Source organism: Typopeltis vanoorti, chromosome 16 (genome assembly GCF_054136105.1).
Source record: "Typopeltis vanoorti isolate ZY-2024b chromosome 16, IOZ_Tvanoo_1.0, whole genome shotgun sequence".
NCBI classification, from domain to species: Eukaryota; Metazoa; Arthropoda; class Arachnida; order Uropygi; family Thelyphonidae; genus Typopeltis; species Typopeltis vanoorti.
Window position 1 is genome coordinate 40,610,102 of NC_143564.1, and position 16,618 is coordinate 40,626,719.

Below are 16,618 nucleotides of genomic sequence, written 5' to 3' on the forward strand. Positions count from 1 at the left end.
ATTACATCGGCCAGACTTCAAGGAGCCTTGAAATTAGGCAAAAAGAACACATCGGTGATGTCAATAATAACAGAGAGGAAAAATCAAGGTTAGCTTTTCATTTCTCAAGAACGAACCATATCATAGAGTGGGATAGAAGCACAATTCCTTACATAGAGGAGGACTTGCGCTCCCGAATTATTAAAGAAGCCACAGCAGTTGCCCGCTCTATACAAAACCTTAACAAGATTTTGTATAGAGTTTTGTACCAAGGACTAATCTTGCCCATGATCTGGAAGACCCTTATTAGATCTCTAAACTCACCAGAACTGAATTATAGTGCCAATTATAGAACGTTCCTAAATAACAAGTGAGATCATGCATGCATTGTACACGCTCTGTTCTTTGTCTAATATAATTGGAATCGGTTGATTATAGTTTGTAACAGTTTTTAACTTTTTAGTGCCTTACATCAGTTATGTACCCTGAAGATGTCGACAGCCTCAGCTGGTGAAACTAGTTGATATAACATAGTTGTTTCTCATATGTACTTGATCAATAAATCCCATTAGAAGTCATTTCCACAGGCTACTTTAAGTTTGAAGAAAAAATTTATAAACAAAATAAGGGATTAGCAGTGGACAGCCCCCTGTCTCCAAAACTAGCCAACATTTTTTTCGAGGATTTTGAAGAAAAGGCCATCTCTACTGCTACACTTAAACCTAAAATCTGGCTCCGTTACATTGATGACATATTCCTTATTTGGGAATACGGTCTAGATAATCTTCATATTTTTTTTAAAATCACTTAAACAGCTTCCACCAAGACATCAAGTTTACCAATGAAATTGAAGAAAATGGATCTCTGCCCTTTTTAGACATCAAACTTACTAAGATGTCTGAACCCCTTAAAAATCTTAACCCACAGAAAATCAACGCACACGGATAGATACCTGCATGCATCCTCATGCTACCTATGATACCTAAGATGATAGGAGAGATGATACCTAACAGAAGTTAGGTATCATCTCTCCTCTGGCTCCTCGTTCCAGGTCTGTATTGTCAGATGAGGAGGAGCTGAAAAATAAATGGCAACATCTCAAAAGAGCCTTCACAAATAATGGCTATTCTTCTAAAACTATCAATAAACAACTATACCACCATCCTCAAAACAATACAGAGACACAGGATATCCTCAAGGGTTATATCTCTTTACCGTACATCAGCTCACTCTCCAAGAAACTAAGAAGAATTTTGGAAAAAATTTCAATATAAAAATGTGCCTTTCCACTCTTCCTAAACTCAGATCAATTCTTAGCCAACCTAAACAGGCTCACAACCACCTTCAGTTTCCAGGTGTATATAAAATTATATGCGACTGTGGGAAGCCATATTATGGCCAAACTGAGAAGTCCATCCTCCTGTGTCTCGAAGAACATCAGAGAGACATCGCTTATAGTAGAACCAGAGCAAGCACCCTCTCAAGCCATGTCCTGTTCTCAGTGAACACGAATAATGAAGGCCGCCAACACAAAATAGAAATACAACATCAAACATTCATATATGCCACGATGAAGTAGAACGCCGAATAGTTGAATCCAAAGAAATTATCCCAGAACTGTTCTCAATTAAACAGTAACCTTTGTCATAGTTTGCCAGTAGGCCTGCTATCAGATACTGGTGCACTAGTGAAGTCACATGCTCGCAGATACCTAACAATAGAACTTTAGCCCAGACTGTAGCTTCAGTTCAAACTTAATTCCAGTTCATAGTCTGTTTTTGTAGTGGTACAATGTTTCTTTATGGTGTTTTTTATGTTTCCTTTTAATGTTCTCATGCCTGAAGAAGAATTTGTTAAATTAAATGTTTTTCTAATTCTCGGAATTCAGTCAGTAAATAGTATGAACATATCAACATACCAAGTTAATATAGCTGATAATTATATATCATTATTATTATTACGAGAGATCTCCAGGGAGTCGGAGACTCATTGAGTAAGGCCACATACTACACACACCAGTTATCATGCTTATTCTTGAATTCATTCACACTGCTTGCACTTACAACATCCAATGGCAATCAATTCCAATCACGCACCACTCTCTGAGAGAAAAATCTAGCCCTCGCGCCCTTCTTGGCGGCCTACATTCTCAGCTTCCAAGAATGACATCTCGTCCTTTCCCAACCTTCAATAAATTTCAAAAATTCCATCAATTGAAATCCTGTATGATCCTTTCAGAAGTTTATACGTCTCAATCATATCACCCCTCTTTCTCCAGTTTGCTAGTGTCTGCAGTCTACAAATTCTCAATCTGTCTTCATAATCAGTATTCCACAATCCTGATATTATTTTTAACACTCTCCAATATATCAGAATCAGAACAGAAACCAGGGGACCAGACTTACACACAATAGTCCAAGTGAGGTCTTATCAAGGTCTTGTAAAGAAGCAAAATAACATCTTTATCTTTACATGTGAACATTTATTTCAGCATTGCAATTATCTTTTGAGTTGTATTTGCAATCTTTGCCACATGACCCCTAAACTTCAACTTCCTATGTATTAGGACTCCAAGAACCCTAGCCTCATCAGTTTCTTCTAACCTAATCCCCCAAATATAATACAACATTGGATATCTAATCATGCCGTGTAAAGTGAATGACTTTACATTTACTAACACCCATTTTCCCATGCCCACAATTTCAGCCTATTCAAATCATTCTGTAAAGACTGCATATATCAGCAGCATTCCTGATTACCCTACCTATCTTTGCATCATCATCAAATAACTGCATGTCACTTGTCAAATCCTTCCCAATATCATTAATGTATAGATTGAATAACAGTGGACCAAGCACTGATCCTTGTGGTACACCGCTTGTTACCTTAACCCTTGCAGACTCAGATCCCCCGTATACCACTTTTTGATCTCTGTCAGTCAGCCATCCTCTCATCCATGCTAATATTGTATAACCCAAACCCATTTTCTCCAATTTCTGCAGCAGTCTGCCATGCTGCATTCTGTCAAAAGCCTTAGCAAAATCCAAAAGTATCATGGTGTATTCATTCCCCTTGTCTAGTTCAATGGTAACATTGTTATAGAATGTGAGCAAGTTGCTAAAACATGACCTTCCCTTAGTAAACCCATGTTGTTCATTGCAAAGTAGAGATTCACTGTCAACCCATTTCTGAATGGGGGCCCTAACCAATTTTTCCAAAATCTTCGCCACCACTCCTGAGATACTAAGTGGTTGATAGTTGGATAGATCGGTCTTTGCACCACCCTTGTGTAAATGGAATCACCATACATTCCTTCCATTCCTGCAGAATCTTCCCTGTTCTGAGACTCATATTAAACATTCTGGTCAAAGGAATGACCAGTTCAGTTGAACACTCTGTTAGCACACGCGCTGATATTCCATCAGTTCCTATTGCTGAATTCTCATTCAGTTTGTGCAACAGTTCTAATACCACGGCCTCACACACCTGCGTTTCTTCATCTAGTGAAGAGGTAACAGTGAGCTTAATGTTGCATTCACTAGGTTGATAGCTTTTAACAAGATGTCATTCATTAACTGAATAACCTCTTCTGCATCTGTAACCCACACACCATCTGGATTTAGAAGAGTTATTCTTTCATATTCATTCTTTCTTTCTTTCTGTGGAAGCCTCCTGCTGCTTATAACGTTCATAACGGACGTCATCCTTATGCAAATGGTATTCCTTCCACATCGTCCTTTTCTTACGAATCTCTTGCTTAATAAGATTACACATCCATTTGACTCCTACTCTATTTATTCTTCGAACTCTTGGGACATACTCTGATATCTCATCATTTAAGTATTGTTTAAATGCTTCCCATGCACTGTCAATATTCTTTCCATCCAGCAACTGATTCAATTCCACTGAACTCAGTATACTCCTCAGTTGGTCATAATTTCCTGCTTTGTAGTTCAGCATGTAACTTTTTCTGAATGGAACATTCATAAACTTATACGCGTGGATAGGCTTATGTGTTCATCAGACATGTTGTAATAGGTTTCACGGTATAATAAGAACACAGATGGTTAAGAAAATAACTATTTATTAACTTAGAGCTAATATTTCAATGGTATTATATCCAGCATCTTCAGAGCACACAACACAAAGTTTGTTACAAATGTAAGACAACCACAATCCGGTGTAACAGTGGGGGCTAGTATAAGTGATTGCAGCGTGCAACACAAGACTAAAGTCCTAACATTTGTAACAAACTAAGTTCTATTTAAAATAACATGAGAGAAACATTCTTTCTAATAGATAGTTTTCTTACATTAACAATGATGTCCTATTTTTAACATTACAATTGTTATATTAGATTTAGGATTCCGGATTATCTACAGTCCTGTTTATAGTTAACTCTTAGGGAGAAAGGTTCCGTGGTAGAATATGTGCCTTTCATATGCTTGGGATTTTTTGACCATCATTCTTGTTCAGATTGGGGTGGTTGATAAGAATCTCAGGCTTCCTTAAATTTGCATTCATACCATGTTTTGGTGTGATGTAAACAACTGGTGCTTTTCCAGTCAATTCTATGTAAAGTGTTCAGGGCATGAACAGAAAGGCCAGCTTCATACCATTGTTATTATATTATTATACACCCTCTGTCCAAAAAGAAACTGAGCTGATAACCTTATTTAATATTGCTGATAACTTTATCAGCAATATTAAAGTTATCAGCAATACTTTTCTTAAAAATGGTTACAGCCAAAACACTATTAACAAAATTTCTATAAGACCTCAATAAAAAAACAAAGATAAACCAGACTATAATAAAACTACAGAAATACAACCTCAAAGCCACCTTTAAACCTCCTGCAAAATTAAAAAGCTTACTCAACTCATCCAAAGACCCACTCCCTCCGCTGGCCCACCCTGGAGTATACCATATTTATTGCACCTGTAATCCCATATATAGGGGAAACAGGATGCACAATTCCTATCAGACAGAAGGAACATAAATGACACATTAAATATAATAACTAAATATATAAATATGGTGAAGTTGGCCTTTCTAATCATGCCCTGAACACTTTACATAGAACTGACTGGAAAGCATCAGTTGTTTACATTGCATCTATTTAAGATAACATGAGAGAAACATTTTTTCTTATAGATAGTTTTCTTACAGTAATAATGATGTCCTATTTTTAACATTACAATTGTTATATTAGATTTAGGATTCATTCTGGATTATCTACAGTTCTGCTTATAGTTAATTCTTTTATTAAATAGAAGATAAAAATAAATTAAATCACACCAAAACATGGTATGAACGCAAATTTAAGAAAGCATGTAAGATTCTTATCAACCACCCCAATCTGAACAATAATGATGGTCTAAAAATCCCAAGCATATGGAAGGCACATATTCTACCCATGGAATATGTGGGTAGAATATGTAATTTGTAATTTTATCTGTATTCCCCCCCCCCCTTTCACTAGAGGTCATGCCAGTAGAATAACCAGTGATCAAATCATTGCTTCTTTAACTTATTGTGTGAAATGTAACTCAGCTTGTCCTTGAATATTTGTATATACTCCAGATGATGACCTTAATATGAAGGTCAAAACGTCGAAAAATTAAAATAGTTATTTATAACACGGTTGCAAAGTCCATAATTTCTAAAATGAATGCTGATCACTGCGCAACACTAAAAGAAAGTTTCATAATTATATGCCTTTTTATAGGTAAGAAACTTAATCTCTGATCTTACATAAGTCAGATCACCTAAGCCTGTCATATGACAGGCTTTGGTGTTGGTAGTTACTCATAATAATGCACTATGGTATAAACACCATCAGATGAACAAAATAAATCATTTACTGAGTTATTCATATTTTGGCGGACTTCAAATGAGCATCTTCAAAGCGCATATTACAACTTAAGATGCACAGCACTCAATTAGCTGCTTTTGTTGCAGAAATAAATTATAACGGAGAATGAACTAATTTTCAATCAAGCACACTCTCTAGGGACGAGAAGTTTTTAGACAAGTCAAGCTAAACATGGTCTTAGAATGAATGTCTCCCAGATTTTAAGCAAATCAATGAAGCCATATTAACTGAGGTTAGAAAGAGTGTTTATAGCTGATGCTAATTCTAAAAATTCTCTATCGGAGCTATAGCAACTTTTATGTAGCACAGCTGTCTTCCTCCATCAATCCTGTGTGTTGCACGGTTAGGCCAAGTGGCTGTGCGCTTCGCAACCATATGCCTGGGAAAGTGTCCTGGTTCGATTCTCGTTGCCGACATGAGGAGCTTAAGGATATTAGACATGGCCAAGTTAGCCAGTCTTGGGTGTGGACAGCAAGGTTTTTTCTCTCCAGGTTATCTAAGGTTTTTCCTCCTGCAAGCAGGCAAACTGGCCCTGTGAACACACACGGATTGCAGTCAGGAATACTGATGTAATCCTATGACTTCCTAATTAAAGTGGCTCTTCCACTTAAAAGTATTTCATCTGTTTTTGTTTTTATTGTCTAAGTAATAACAACTGTGGCGACATGGTATTTCTGTAATTCCTCTGCTAGTTCCACCTCTTATCCACTTCTGCTTCTCATGCTGGAGGTACTTAACTTAATTTCTGTGCAGTTTGTTCCAGTAGTTGCTGACTTACTGCTGATTATTCTAGTTCCTTGATAAAAATACAGTTGAGCTAACTAAGTTCCCAGCTGCAAGCTTATTTTCATTTGTTCAGTATCTAAGGGGATACAAACTAACAAGGTGTGTTGTGAGAAAATCAGGATTGGATGTCTTGGTTGGTTCTCTGCATTCTTTAAAAGCTGCATGTGGCTCTTCCTAATTATCTAGTTTTGATAAAATATCATCATTTAAAATCATTCTTTTATAATGATTTTAGTAGGTCTTTAATGGTTTCCAGCAACAAATTATTTTTTTCAAAAAATTTTTCTACTAAGATATTTATTTTATCAACATCATAAAATTTAATTTGTGATTTTAATTTTTTCAAAATTAAAAAATTAAAATCACATTTATGTGCAGCATGAGCTAACCATAATAGCATGAATCTAACAGATAAGCTTAGGTGTTGACGGTTATTCATGACAATTTTTTGCGGTATTAACAACACCACACAATTCTATCAAAGAGATGTTTTATTAACTTATATTTTGTTTCAACTCAGCATCATTAGAGCACAACGTACTTGTACACGCGATAGTGAGTGAATGAAACAATATAACTGCAAAGACAAAAGATCTAAAGTCCTATTTTTGGCATCCTCTAACAGGGAAAGAAAAAAAAAAAGCTATGCAGGAGTTTCTCTTAGGATAACAGCCTCCCAAATTTTTGGCAAATTAATGCAACCATATTTGTTAAGGTTGGGAGAATTCTTCAAAGCCATTGCTGACTCAAAAAATAATCTTTCAGATCTATAATGACTTCTAAATAGCACAATCGTTTTCCTCCATCTAATCCTGTGTGAAGGAGTGTCCTTTTTTTTTTTTTTCAGTTAGAGGACACCAAAAATAGGACTTTACATCTTTTGCAATTACATTGTTTCACTCACTCACTGTTGAGTATACAAGTGTGTTGTGCTCTGATGATGCTGAGTTGAAAATCAGCGAAATATAAGTTAATAAAACATATCTTTGATAAAATTGTGTGGTGTTGTTAATACCGTAAAAAAATTGTCATGCATAATAGCATGAACCAAGAAGAGGAGCATTTGAATACCATCATTTTAGATTTTACTAGCACGCATCTTTAAAAGTGAAATGCTAACTCTCAACAGAATTATTTTAGAATGTTCCATTAATTTTATTATTTTATTTAAAATATGCTGCATTATGTAAGAAAATCAAGTTGGATAAATTTACCTTTTTACTCCACCATCAACTAGATTTTGCCACCGGTTTCTTAAATTTTTATATAAATCAATATCCATATCACCAACATCTGGTGGAAGGGACATGCCTAATAGCCACTGATGGCCCACTGAAGTTGAAATACCAATTTAGAATGAGAAAATACATTAATTTCATTTAATAATTTCTTATATTTTAGTTAATTTAAAATAAAATTTTAAAATAATTAAAATTTAAAATAATTTAAAATCTTAAAATTTTAATTTTAAAACTTTTACAATAAAAAAAAATTGGAAAGAATATTACCAGATACTTTTCCAGAGGGAAGAAGCCTGGAAAAACACAAATGAAGAAACAGAAAGACAAAAATATAAAAGTATTAATAATAAAAGAAGAAATTTTGAATGCAATAAACCAAATAAACTTGTCTAAGTTAAATGTTATGATAAACTTCTACAGAACTATGGAAACATGGTGGCATAACAGCCCTCAATTTCCTGCTTGACCCTTTTAACCAAATACCCTATACTGATGAAATTCCAAATGACTGTAAGACAGGTATCATAATACCGATTTTCAAAAAGGGAGATAAAGTTTGAAAATTAGAGACCCATAACATTGCTAAGACATAGGTATAAAATCTTCACACACATTATACAAAATAGAATCTGAATGTCAACGAATGAGACAACGGAAAAGGATCAAGCAGGGTACTTCAATTTTATTGACTTCAAACAAGCATCTGATTCCATTGACAGGAACAAAATGATAAACATCTTAAAATCTATGATGTTAGATTCAGAAATATAAACCTTTGTTAAAATTATTTTAGAGATAGCAACTAGGCCATCAAAATTAACAATTAAACACAGACAAATTAAAAGTAGAAAAAAAAATTATGTAGGGTGGACTGCTCTCACCAGATGTTTTATTTTATTTATGCAATAAAAATTTTAAATGAAGAGTGCAAAACTTTTGGAATGAAAATCAATCTAAGAAAAACTAAAACAATGAAAATAGGAAGCGTGCAGAAAAAGTTTTAATAAACTTAGAAAATCGTATACTTGATAAAGTAAAGCAATTTATATATATTGGCAGACAAATTACTCACAACCTGGACAATACAGAAAAAGTGAAATACAGACTTAACAAAGGATGGTCTAATATGAATAAATTAAACAAAACATGAAAAAAATAACAGCATTTCAAAAAGGCTCAATTGAAAACTCTATAAAATCATTATTACACCTACAGCAAAGCATGGAGACGAGACACAGAGACTCAATCAGAAAGAAATACAGAAAATCAGAGCATTCCAAATGAAATGCTTAAGAAAAATAAATCAGCTACACATTCTCTGAAGGTATCTAAAGCCCTCTCAGAGATTACCAAATATAGTCTTGAATAGAATCATTGGAGGAAGACAATCAAGAGACATACGAAAAAGGACTTGCTACAGTCTTTGAAGGAAAGGTCACAATTACTGAGCTTCGGAGAGGTAACAGAAATGGCTAGAGATAGGGCAAAATGGCAAAGATTTCGTAAGGGACTCAACAAGTTATCTGACAGATTGAGAAAAAAGGAGAAAAATAAAATTTTGCAACTTTATCAGAGCAAGTATAAATGGATACAGAAGGTAAATAGAATAATTCAGCAGCCAATGAACAGTTTTCTTTGGTTGCAAAATTCTTTAAAGTATAAATATTAATATGCCAAGGAATGAAAACCATGAATGATGAGCAGTAACTGTGTAGCTTAACCATTCACATATATTTTAACAATGCAAATTTAATTAAATATTTCTGTACACACACACAAACAATATATATATAGCTGCAAAAGTAGCTGAATATATCAATTAATGTAATTTTCTTGAAGTGAATCCAAATATAAATTTGGATTTACTTAAAAAAGATTCGACAGATTCAATTTAGATAATTCACACACAGAAATTTTTCAAGCCACTGCGGAACTCCAATAAAGCAGAGGTCTCACAAGATGTAATGAACTTTATCTACCATCTAAAACAATGTTTTTGAAAATTAGTAAGAACCGAACTACTAACATGATCAAAGGTGATTTTGTCAACATAAGCACAATGGATATTCAGATGGATTACCCTTTTGCCACTTCTTCTAATGTTATCCAATATTTACGAGGGTGGTCTGAAAAGTTCTCAGCACAATGAAAAAATGAATTTATAATTTCAAAATTATTTTTATTTTTCAACATAATCTCCCTTAAGACTAATACATTTATTCCAGCGATGCTCCAGCACCATTATCCCATCCCTGTAGTGGTTCTCAGTAAGATCTGCAAAATACCCATCTACTGCTGCAATCATCTCTTGATTTAAAGAAAAACGCTGACCAGCAAGGAAGAGTTTTGGTTTTGGGAAGAGACAGAAGTCAGAGGGAGCCAAATCTAGGGAATAAGGTGGATGTTCCAACAATTCATAGTGCAGATCCCTTAATTTTCCCACTGTCAAACCACCTTTGACAGCAGGTGAATTGTACTGATGAAAAACTATTTTTTTCTTTTGCAAATCGAGTCATTTCTCATGAATTTTTTTGTCTAGTCTGATTAATCTGAATAATATTCCCTGGTTATTGTTTTACCCTTTTCAAGATAATTAACCTAACCTTCCCTGCTGATGGAACTGACTTTGTCTTCTTTGGCACTGAACAACCGACTTCTGTCCACTATTTTGACTGCAAAGGATTATAAAAGGCATAAGACATATGTGCTTTTTATGAAGATTTCAAATTAATATTTCCGCAATTAGGATACATAGGACACTGTTGCATGGTTATTAGTGCTTCTTGTGTGTAATGGTGAATCTAAGTCTCATCCACAGTAATAAATGGACACACAAAATCAGCTTTATTCTTTAAAACACTCCAACCACTGTTCAGAGATTTTAATGAGAGTGCATATTTGATCTACTTTGAGCAAGCGCGGCACTCATCTTGCGCAAAGCTTTTTCATTTGCAATCCAATGCCTATATTCTCAGCAATTTCACACACTTTGACTCGACGGTCATCCAATACTATATCATGCATATGATCAATGATTTCTGGTGTTGTTAAACTTTTTGGACGTCCTTCGCATGGATCATCTTCAAGGCTGATAAAGCCACGTTTAAACTTGGCAGCCCATTTCTTAATTGTCAAAAACGAAGGAGAAGAGTGCCCATAAACTTTTATGAACATGGAATGAATTTCTTTTGCCATTGAACCTTCTTTTACAAAGAATTTTATAACCACACGATGCTCAATTTTATCCATTTCAACAGATATTGACAACACTTTTGCTTCAGACAGCTGTATAAAACAAACTGCTTGATAGAATGACTTACAATTTCACATGGATGCTTATGACAGATGTACCAACTTAGAAAAATCTTGCTGATAGTGTTGCCATCTATGGTCGAGTTCGAGAACTTTTCAGACCACACTCGTATCTTAAGACATTCAAATCTTACTTATATTCTTGCTTTTTAGTACTGGAACGTCTTCCTAAATATCTTCGATAGTTTCACATCACTATAACAATCTGTTACTCACATGCAAGATAATGGACTGCTGATTTGGCTAATGTCTATGATGGCAATATGCACTGGAATGGGTTCAATTACTATTCTACGTACATCCCGAAATCCAACAAATCTAGTGATTACAATGAGAACTATGTGATCCATTCATAGTGACTAATTCATCTGTAAATAAAATTAAATTTCCTATTTCTCAATGTTCTTAGTTTGTTCAACAAAGTTTGATTAGAAGCAGAAATTATTACAAGACTCAAAGGATTTCAGGACACTAGATAAGCCAAAAGAATTACAAAAGGCATAAAATATATGCTTTTTATGAAGAATTCAAATTAATATTTTCACAATCAGGATACATAGGAGGACACTGTTGCGTGGTTATTAGTGCTTCTGAAGGATAAGTAATTTTTTCAATTACAAGATGGTTCCATTTCCACTTCTGTCTATCGTAAACCACCTTTTTCAGGTCATTACATCCACAATTCATCAGCTCATCATCCATTTCAAAAATATCGCCAGGCAGCATCATATGTGAGAGTTTCTCTTTTGGAGAAGGTAGCAAATTGTGGATCTGGTTGATTAGTTTATAGGTAGCGAGTGGCAAGTTTGTATTTCTTCATGATTTTTGACAGATGTTCCGAGATGCCTTTGATATATGGCAGGGGTGTTCAACCTGGCGATCGCGATCGACCGGTTGATCGCGGAGCAATTTTTGGTCAATCTCTTGTGTATTCCTCCTTACTTACAAATTTAATTAAAACTGAAAACATAATATTTTATTTATTATTATTTTGTATTATTTTTAATTCGCTTTAAGTGTATTGCTATTGTTTATTTATTTTTTGTTAAAATTGTCAAATCAGTAATTTTTTTATAAGTCCGGGTAAATGAATTAATTTGGATCAGTGGAAGTCAAACAGCGAGCCGAGTGAATACGATTATAAGCAAAGTGTAAAAACTCGATTGTAGCTTAAATATTCCAAAGCACATTACATCAATTTTTCACTTGGGTTAAGTCCCATGTGAATATTGTAAAAAAATAAACTTTGTTTGTCTCGGTATAGTTTGTATTAGATATTTTTGTAAATAACTCTTTTGAAGCTAACTGTATATACTGCTTTAATAAGAATATGTTAGAGTGTTAAAAACAAAGGCAATGTTTTTGTCGCCGAAGCTGTACATGGCGGCATTAGAAAGATTGTTATTGAAACTTGTATGTATGAGAAAGGCTTGCAGGCTCTAAGTGTAAACATCTCCGAAGTCAGTCAGAAAGAGTTCAAACAACTTTCCAATGGCTGGCAACTTACAATCAAAAGAAAGCGGAGGAGAACAAAAGGCATGCCGAACTTGAAACTTAAGATGAGAGACTCATTCCAATTCTTTGGGGGTTGCCAAACTTCATGCGAGGTCTCAGAGGAGGCCTAATAAAAAGGGACTGAAGCAAGCAGAAGGGATCTTGGTTCCAGAATTGCTGTCAGCGAGGAGGCCACCTGGTCCAGAGTCACCGTCAGAGAGACTGCCACGGATCCACGTTGCTTGAGAGAGGAGTTTCCTGCTTCCAGAAAGCAGCTTCTCGATTCGAGATGTTGCTAGAGAGAGACTACTTCTAGGCCACAGATAAGGTTTCAAATTGCCAGAAAAAAGTTTCCAGGCCAGGTTAATGTCAGACCAGTGTGTTGCGTTTTCATCACAATTTGATGAATCAAACGACTTCACTGATATTGCTCAGTTAATGGTATTTATTTGCATGGCATTTCAAGATTATTCAAGTAAAGAAGAACTTTTGAAAATTATACCATTATTGGGAAGGACTAGGGGAGAAGACATTTTTTCAGCATTTGATGAATTTGTGAAACAACACAAACGTCTGCTTTTTAAACTTGTGTCTATTACTACTGATGGTGTTCCTGCAATGATAGGTAATAATTCAGCTTCTTTTTATTATGTAAAAATGATGATAAATATCTAGATTTTTTAACGTACCACTGTATTATTCACCAACAAGTACTGTGTAGTAAAAGATTAAACATCTTTTGTGTTTAATTTTGGATATTACATTTAAAAGTGTAAATTCTGTTCGAGGAAAAGCCTTACAACGGCAGTTATTTAAATTACAGGCAGATGATGATAGGGAACTTCTGTTGTACAATGATGTTCGCTGGCTCAGCAGAAGTTAATTTTTAGAAAGATTTCTTGTATTAATTAACAATATAAAAATTTTTCTTGATGAAAAAGGAGATATTTATCCACAATTGAGTGATAAAAGATGGTTGTTACACTTATCATTTTTAGTATATTTCCGTATGAAATTAAGCAATTTAAATTTAGTTGCAAGGTAGAGATAAAAATTTAATTGACATGTTAAGTTCAATAAAAACTTTCCAACAATACTTACTTTTATTAAAGAAAATTATAAATGACTGTGAATTTAGACATCTCCCATATTTATTAAAATTTTTTGAACAAAATCAACAAATGCTTCGCTATGATTTAAAAGAATTTATTTGTGAAATAGAATTAGTTGAGGAAGAAATAAATTCAAGATTTAAAGATTTTAATAAAACTGAAATGATTGTATCTTTTATCAATAATCCATTTCAAGAAAACTTGAACATCACAGAAACTTCAAATAAAATTAGTGGGCTGTTTGATATAAACCAAGATGAAGTAGAACTCGAGATAATAAACATTCAGAATAGTTTACATTTAAAATCAATAAACAATGAAGTCATTTGGAAGTATGCACATGAAAAATTCCCAATATTAACTGATATTGCGCGAAAAATTCTGTCGTGTTTCGGATCAACATACTTGTCAGAATCCGCTTTTTCAAATATGACCGTCATAAAAAATCAATTAAGAAACCAAATTACAGATGATCATTTGGATGATTGTATGCGATTGGCAACTTCTTCATATCAACTTGACTATGAAAATATTGCGAGGTCCAAACAATGCCAAATTTCACATTAATTTTTTTTTTTTTTTTAATCAACCAGCATTTCCTGTAACTTGAGAGTTTGTAATCAATCTGTTGTTTTTTTTTAAATTTGGTTTTCCAAAATAGAGAAATAAATATTTTATTCCAATATATTTGTTTTGTTTTTTTATTGTATTAAAATAATCAAGTGATAAATAAATTTTTAAATACACAAATAAAGTTTTTAGTTGTTTATTTGTGTGTAATCAGATATCAAGTTGGGGGGAACGTGATCTATATAAGAGAGTAGATCACCGAATAACTTTTTATAGAAAAGTAGCTCGCGTAGTAAAAAAGGTTGAACACCACTGATATATGGTATAGGAGTCCTATGGGCTTCTTCTTGTCTCGGTTGATGTGTAGGGAAGTGGCTGACGATTTTTTTTGAGTTGTTTTTGGATTGCATCCATTTAATAAGGCTGTATCTTTAATAATTTCCAATTCTTGTTTTAAAGATTCAGAGGAACAAAATTTGTGCGCTCTGGATACCAAAGATTGGAAATTATTTGTATTGTATCCTTATTAAATGGATACAAACCAAAAACAACTCAAAAAATCATCAGCCACTTCCCTACACATCAGCCCAGACAAGAAGAAGCCCATAGGACTCCTATACCATATATCAAAGGCATCTCAGAATGTCTGTCAAAAATCATGAAGAAACACAAACTTGCCACTACCTATAAACCAATCAACCAAATCCACAATTTGCTACCTTCTCCAAAAGACAAACTCTCACCTATGATGCTACCTGGCATATACGAAGTTCCATGTTCATGTAAGATGTCTTACTACGGACAAATGGGAAGATCTATCAGTAAACACATCTCTGAACATCAAGACCACATCTGTCTTATCAAACTGCAGAAATCTGGCCTCGCACAACATGGATTTGAAAACCCTTTCCGTTGCATCCTATGGTTAAGATTTTCAACTCCATGTTGTGCGAGGCCAGTTTGTGTGGTTTGATAAGATGGATGTGGTCTTGATGTTCAGAGATGAGTTACTTATAGATCTTCCTGTTTGTCTGTAGTAAGATATCTTATGTCACAGACCCAATCTGAACCGTAATGACTGTCTCACTATCCCAAAAGTCTGGGAAATTATTATCCTCAATTATATAAAATAAATTTATCAGATATATTTTAATTACAGCAAAGTTTTTTTTTGGTCCTCAAACATGTTACTGTATGCATAGAAGAATTCCAATGTAAGCATGCGCACTAACTGTTCCTTTGAATTACATTCAAAGGAACGGTTAGTGCGCATGCTTACATTCCTAGTACTGTTTGTAATAACTGTACTGATGATGTCTTAATGAAATATTTACATATTATTAAAATTTAATTACTGTGGTATACATGTGAATTTTTAGTTAAGTAATTTTTTCACATTTTAGCTGATAATATTAGGTTAACTTATTTTAAGATTTTGTTTTAAACACATGTGTGATTGAGTTACACACACACATTTAAATAGGATAATGTGGGTATGGCACCACTGCGTGGTAGAACAATGGTGAGAAACACCACATTGTCGGGCAATTTGAATTTGCAGGATTTTGTGCAATGCAATGTGTGAAATGTATTTGTCACAAAATTTAAAGGATATGTGGAAGGATGAAACAGAGAGAGAGAGAGTATTAAACATTCCAAAAGTAAATGCCTATTAGGTGATGAGAATGGAGCAAACGTTAGTAGAGTAGACAATATCAATGTCATGGGATGGAAATGTCGGAATTAATATCAAACATGCGGCCATGGAAACAAAGGAGGATGAAATGAACATAAATAAAGAAATAGCCTGATTGAATGTTATCCTTCACAGTAAAAAGCACGAAATCAAAAATTGCAGAAGCAGCAAGAGATTAGCAAAGCTGAGAAGAGGAAAAAGGAGGTGGTTCAAAGTAATAATAAAGACAGAGCAAACAAACGAGAAAAACATGTTAAGGAGAAAATTATGTACAGAGACTCAATGATCAGGGAGGTACTTAATGAAAGTTTAACAAAACTGTGTCTCCTTGGTGCAAAAATTCAAGTATTAGTCACATCTTCCAGATGCAAAAAGGTAAGGAGAAAGAACTAACTGTTTTGGTTTGCACAAATGATTTGAGAGGTGAAAAGTATTCTGCGAGGGGAGAAGGGAGTGTAAAGGAGTTGTCAGAAGAAACAAAACTGAAGAGCAAGAAGGTGAAGATTGTTAAGTCTCCTGCCAATTATGATAGATGAACTGAGGAGGAGGGCA

At 34.2% G+C, this 16,618-nt stretch overlaps 1 protein-coding gene across 6 annotated transcripts in view; it reads right to left on the minus strand.

The window, feature by feature from the left end:
• The window catches only part of Tmem131 (Transmembrane protein 131), a 704,637-nt gene that overhangs the window by 216,088 nt on the left and 471,931 nt on the right, over window positions 1-16,618 (minus strand). For all 6 annotated transcript variants that reach the window (XM_090406393.1, XM_090406392.1, XM_090406391.1 and 3 more), the window contains one exon: window positions 7,856-7,973. In XM_090406393.1, coding sequence (XP_090262519.1) covers window positions 7,856-7,973 — 118 coding nt within the window. The remainder of the gene's footprint in view (window positions 1-7,855; window positions 7,974-16,618) is intronic.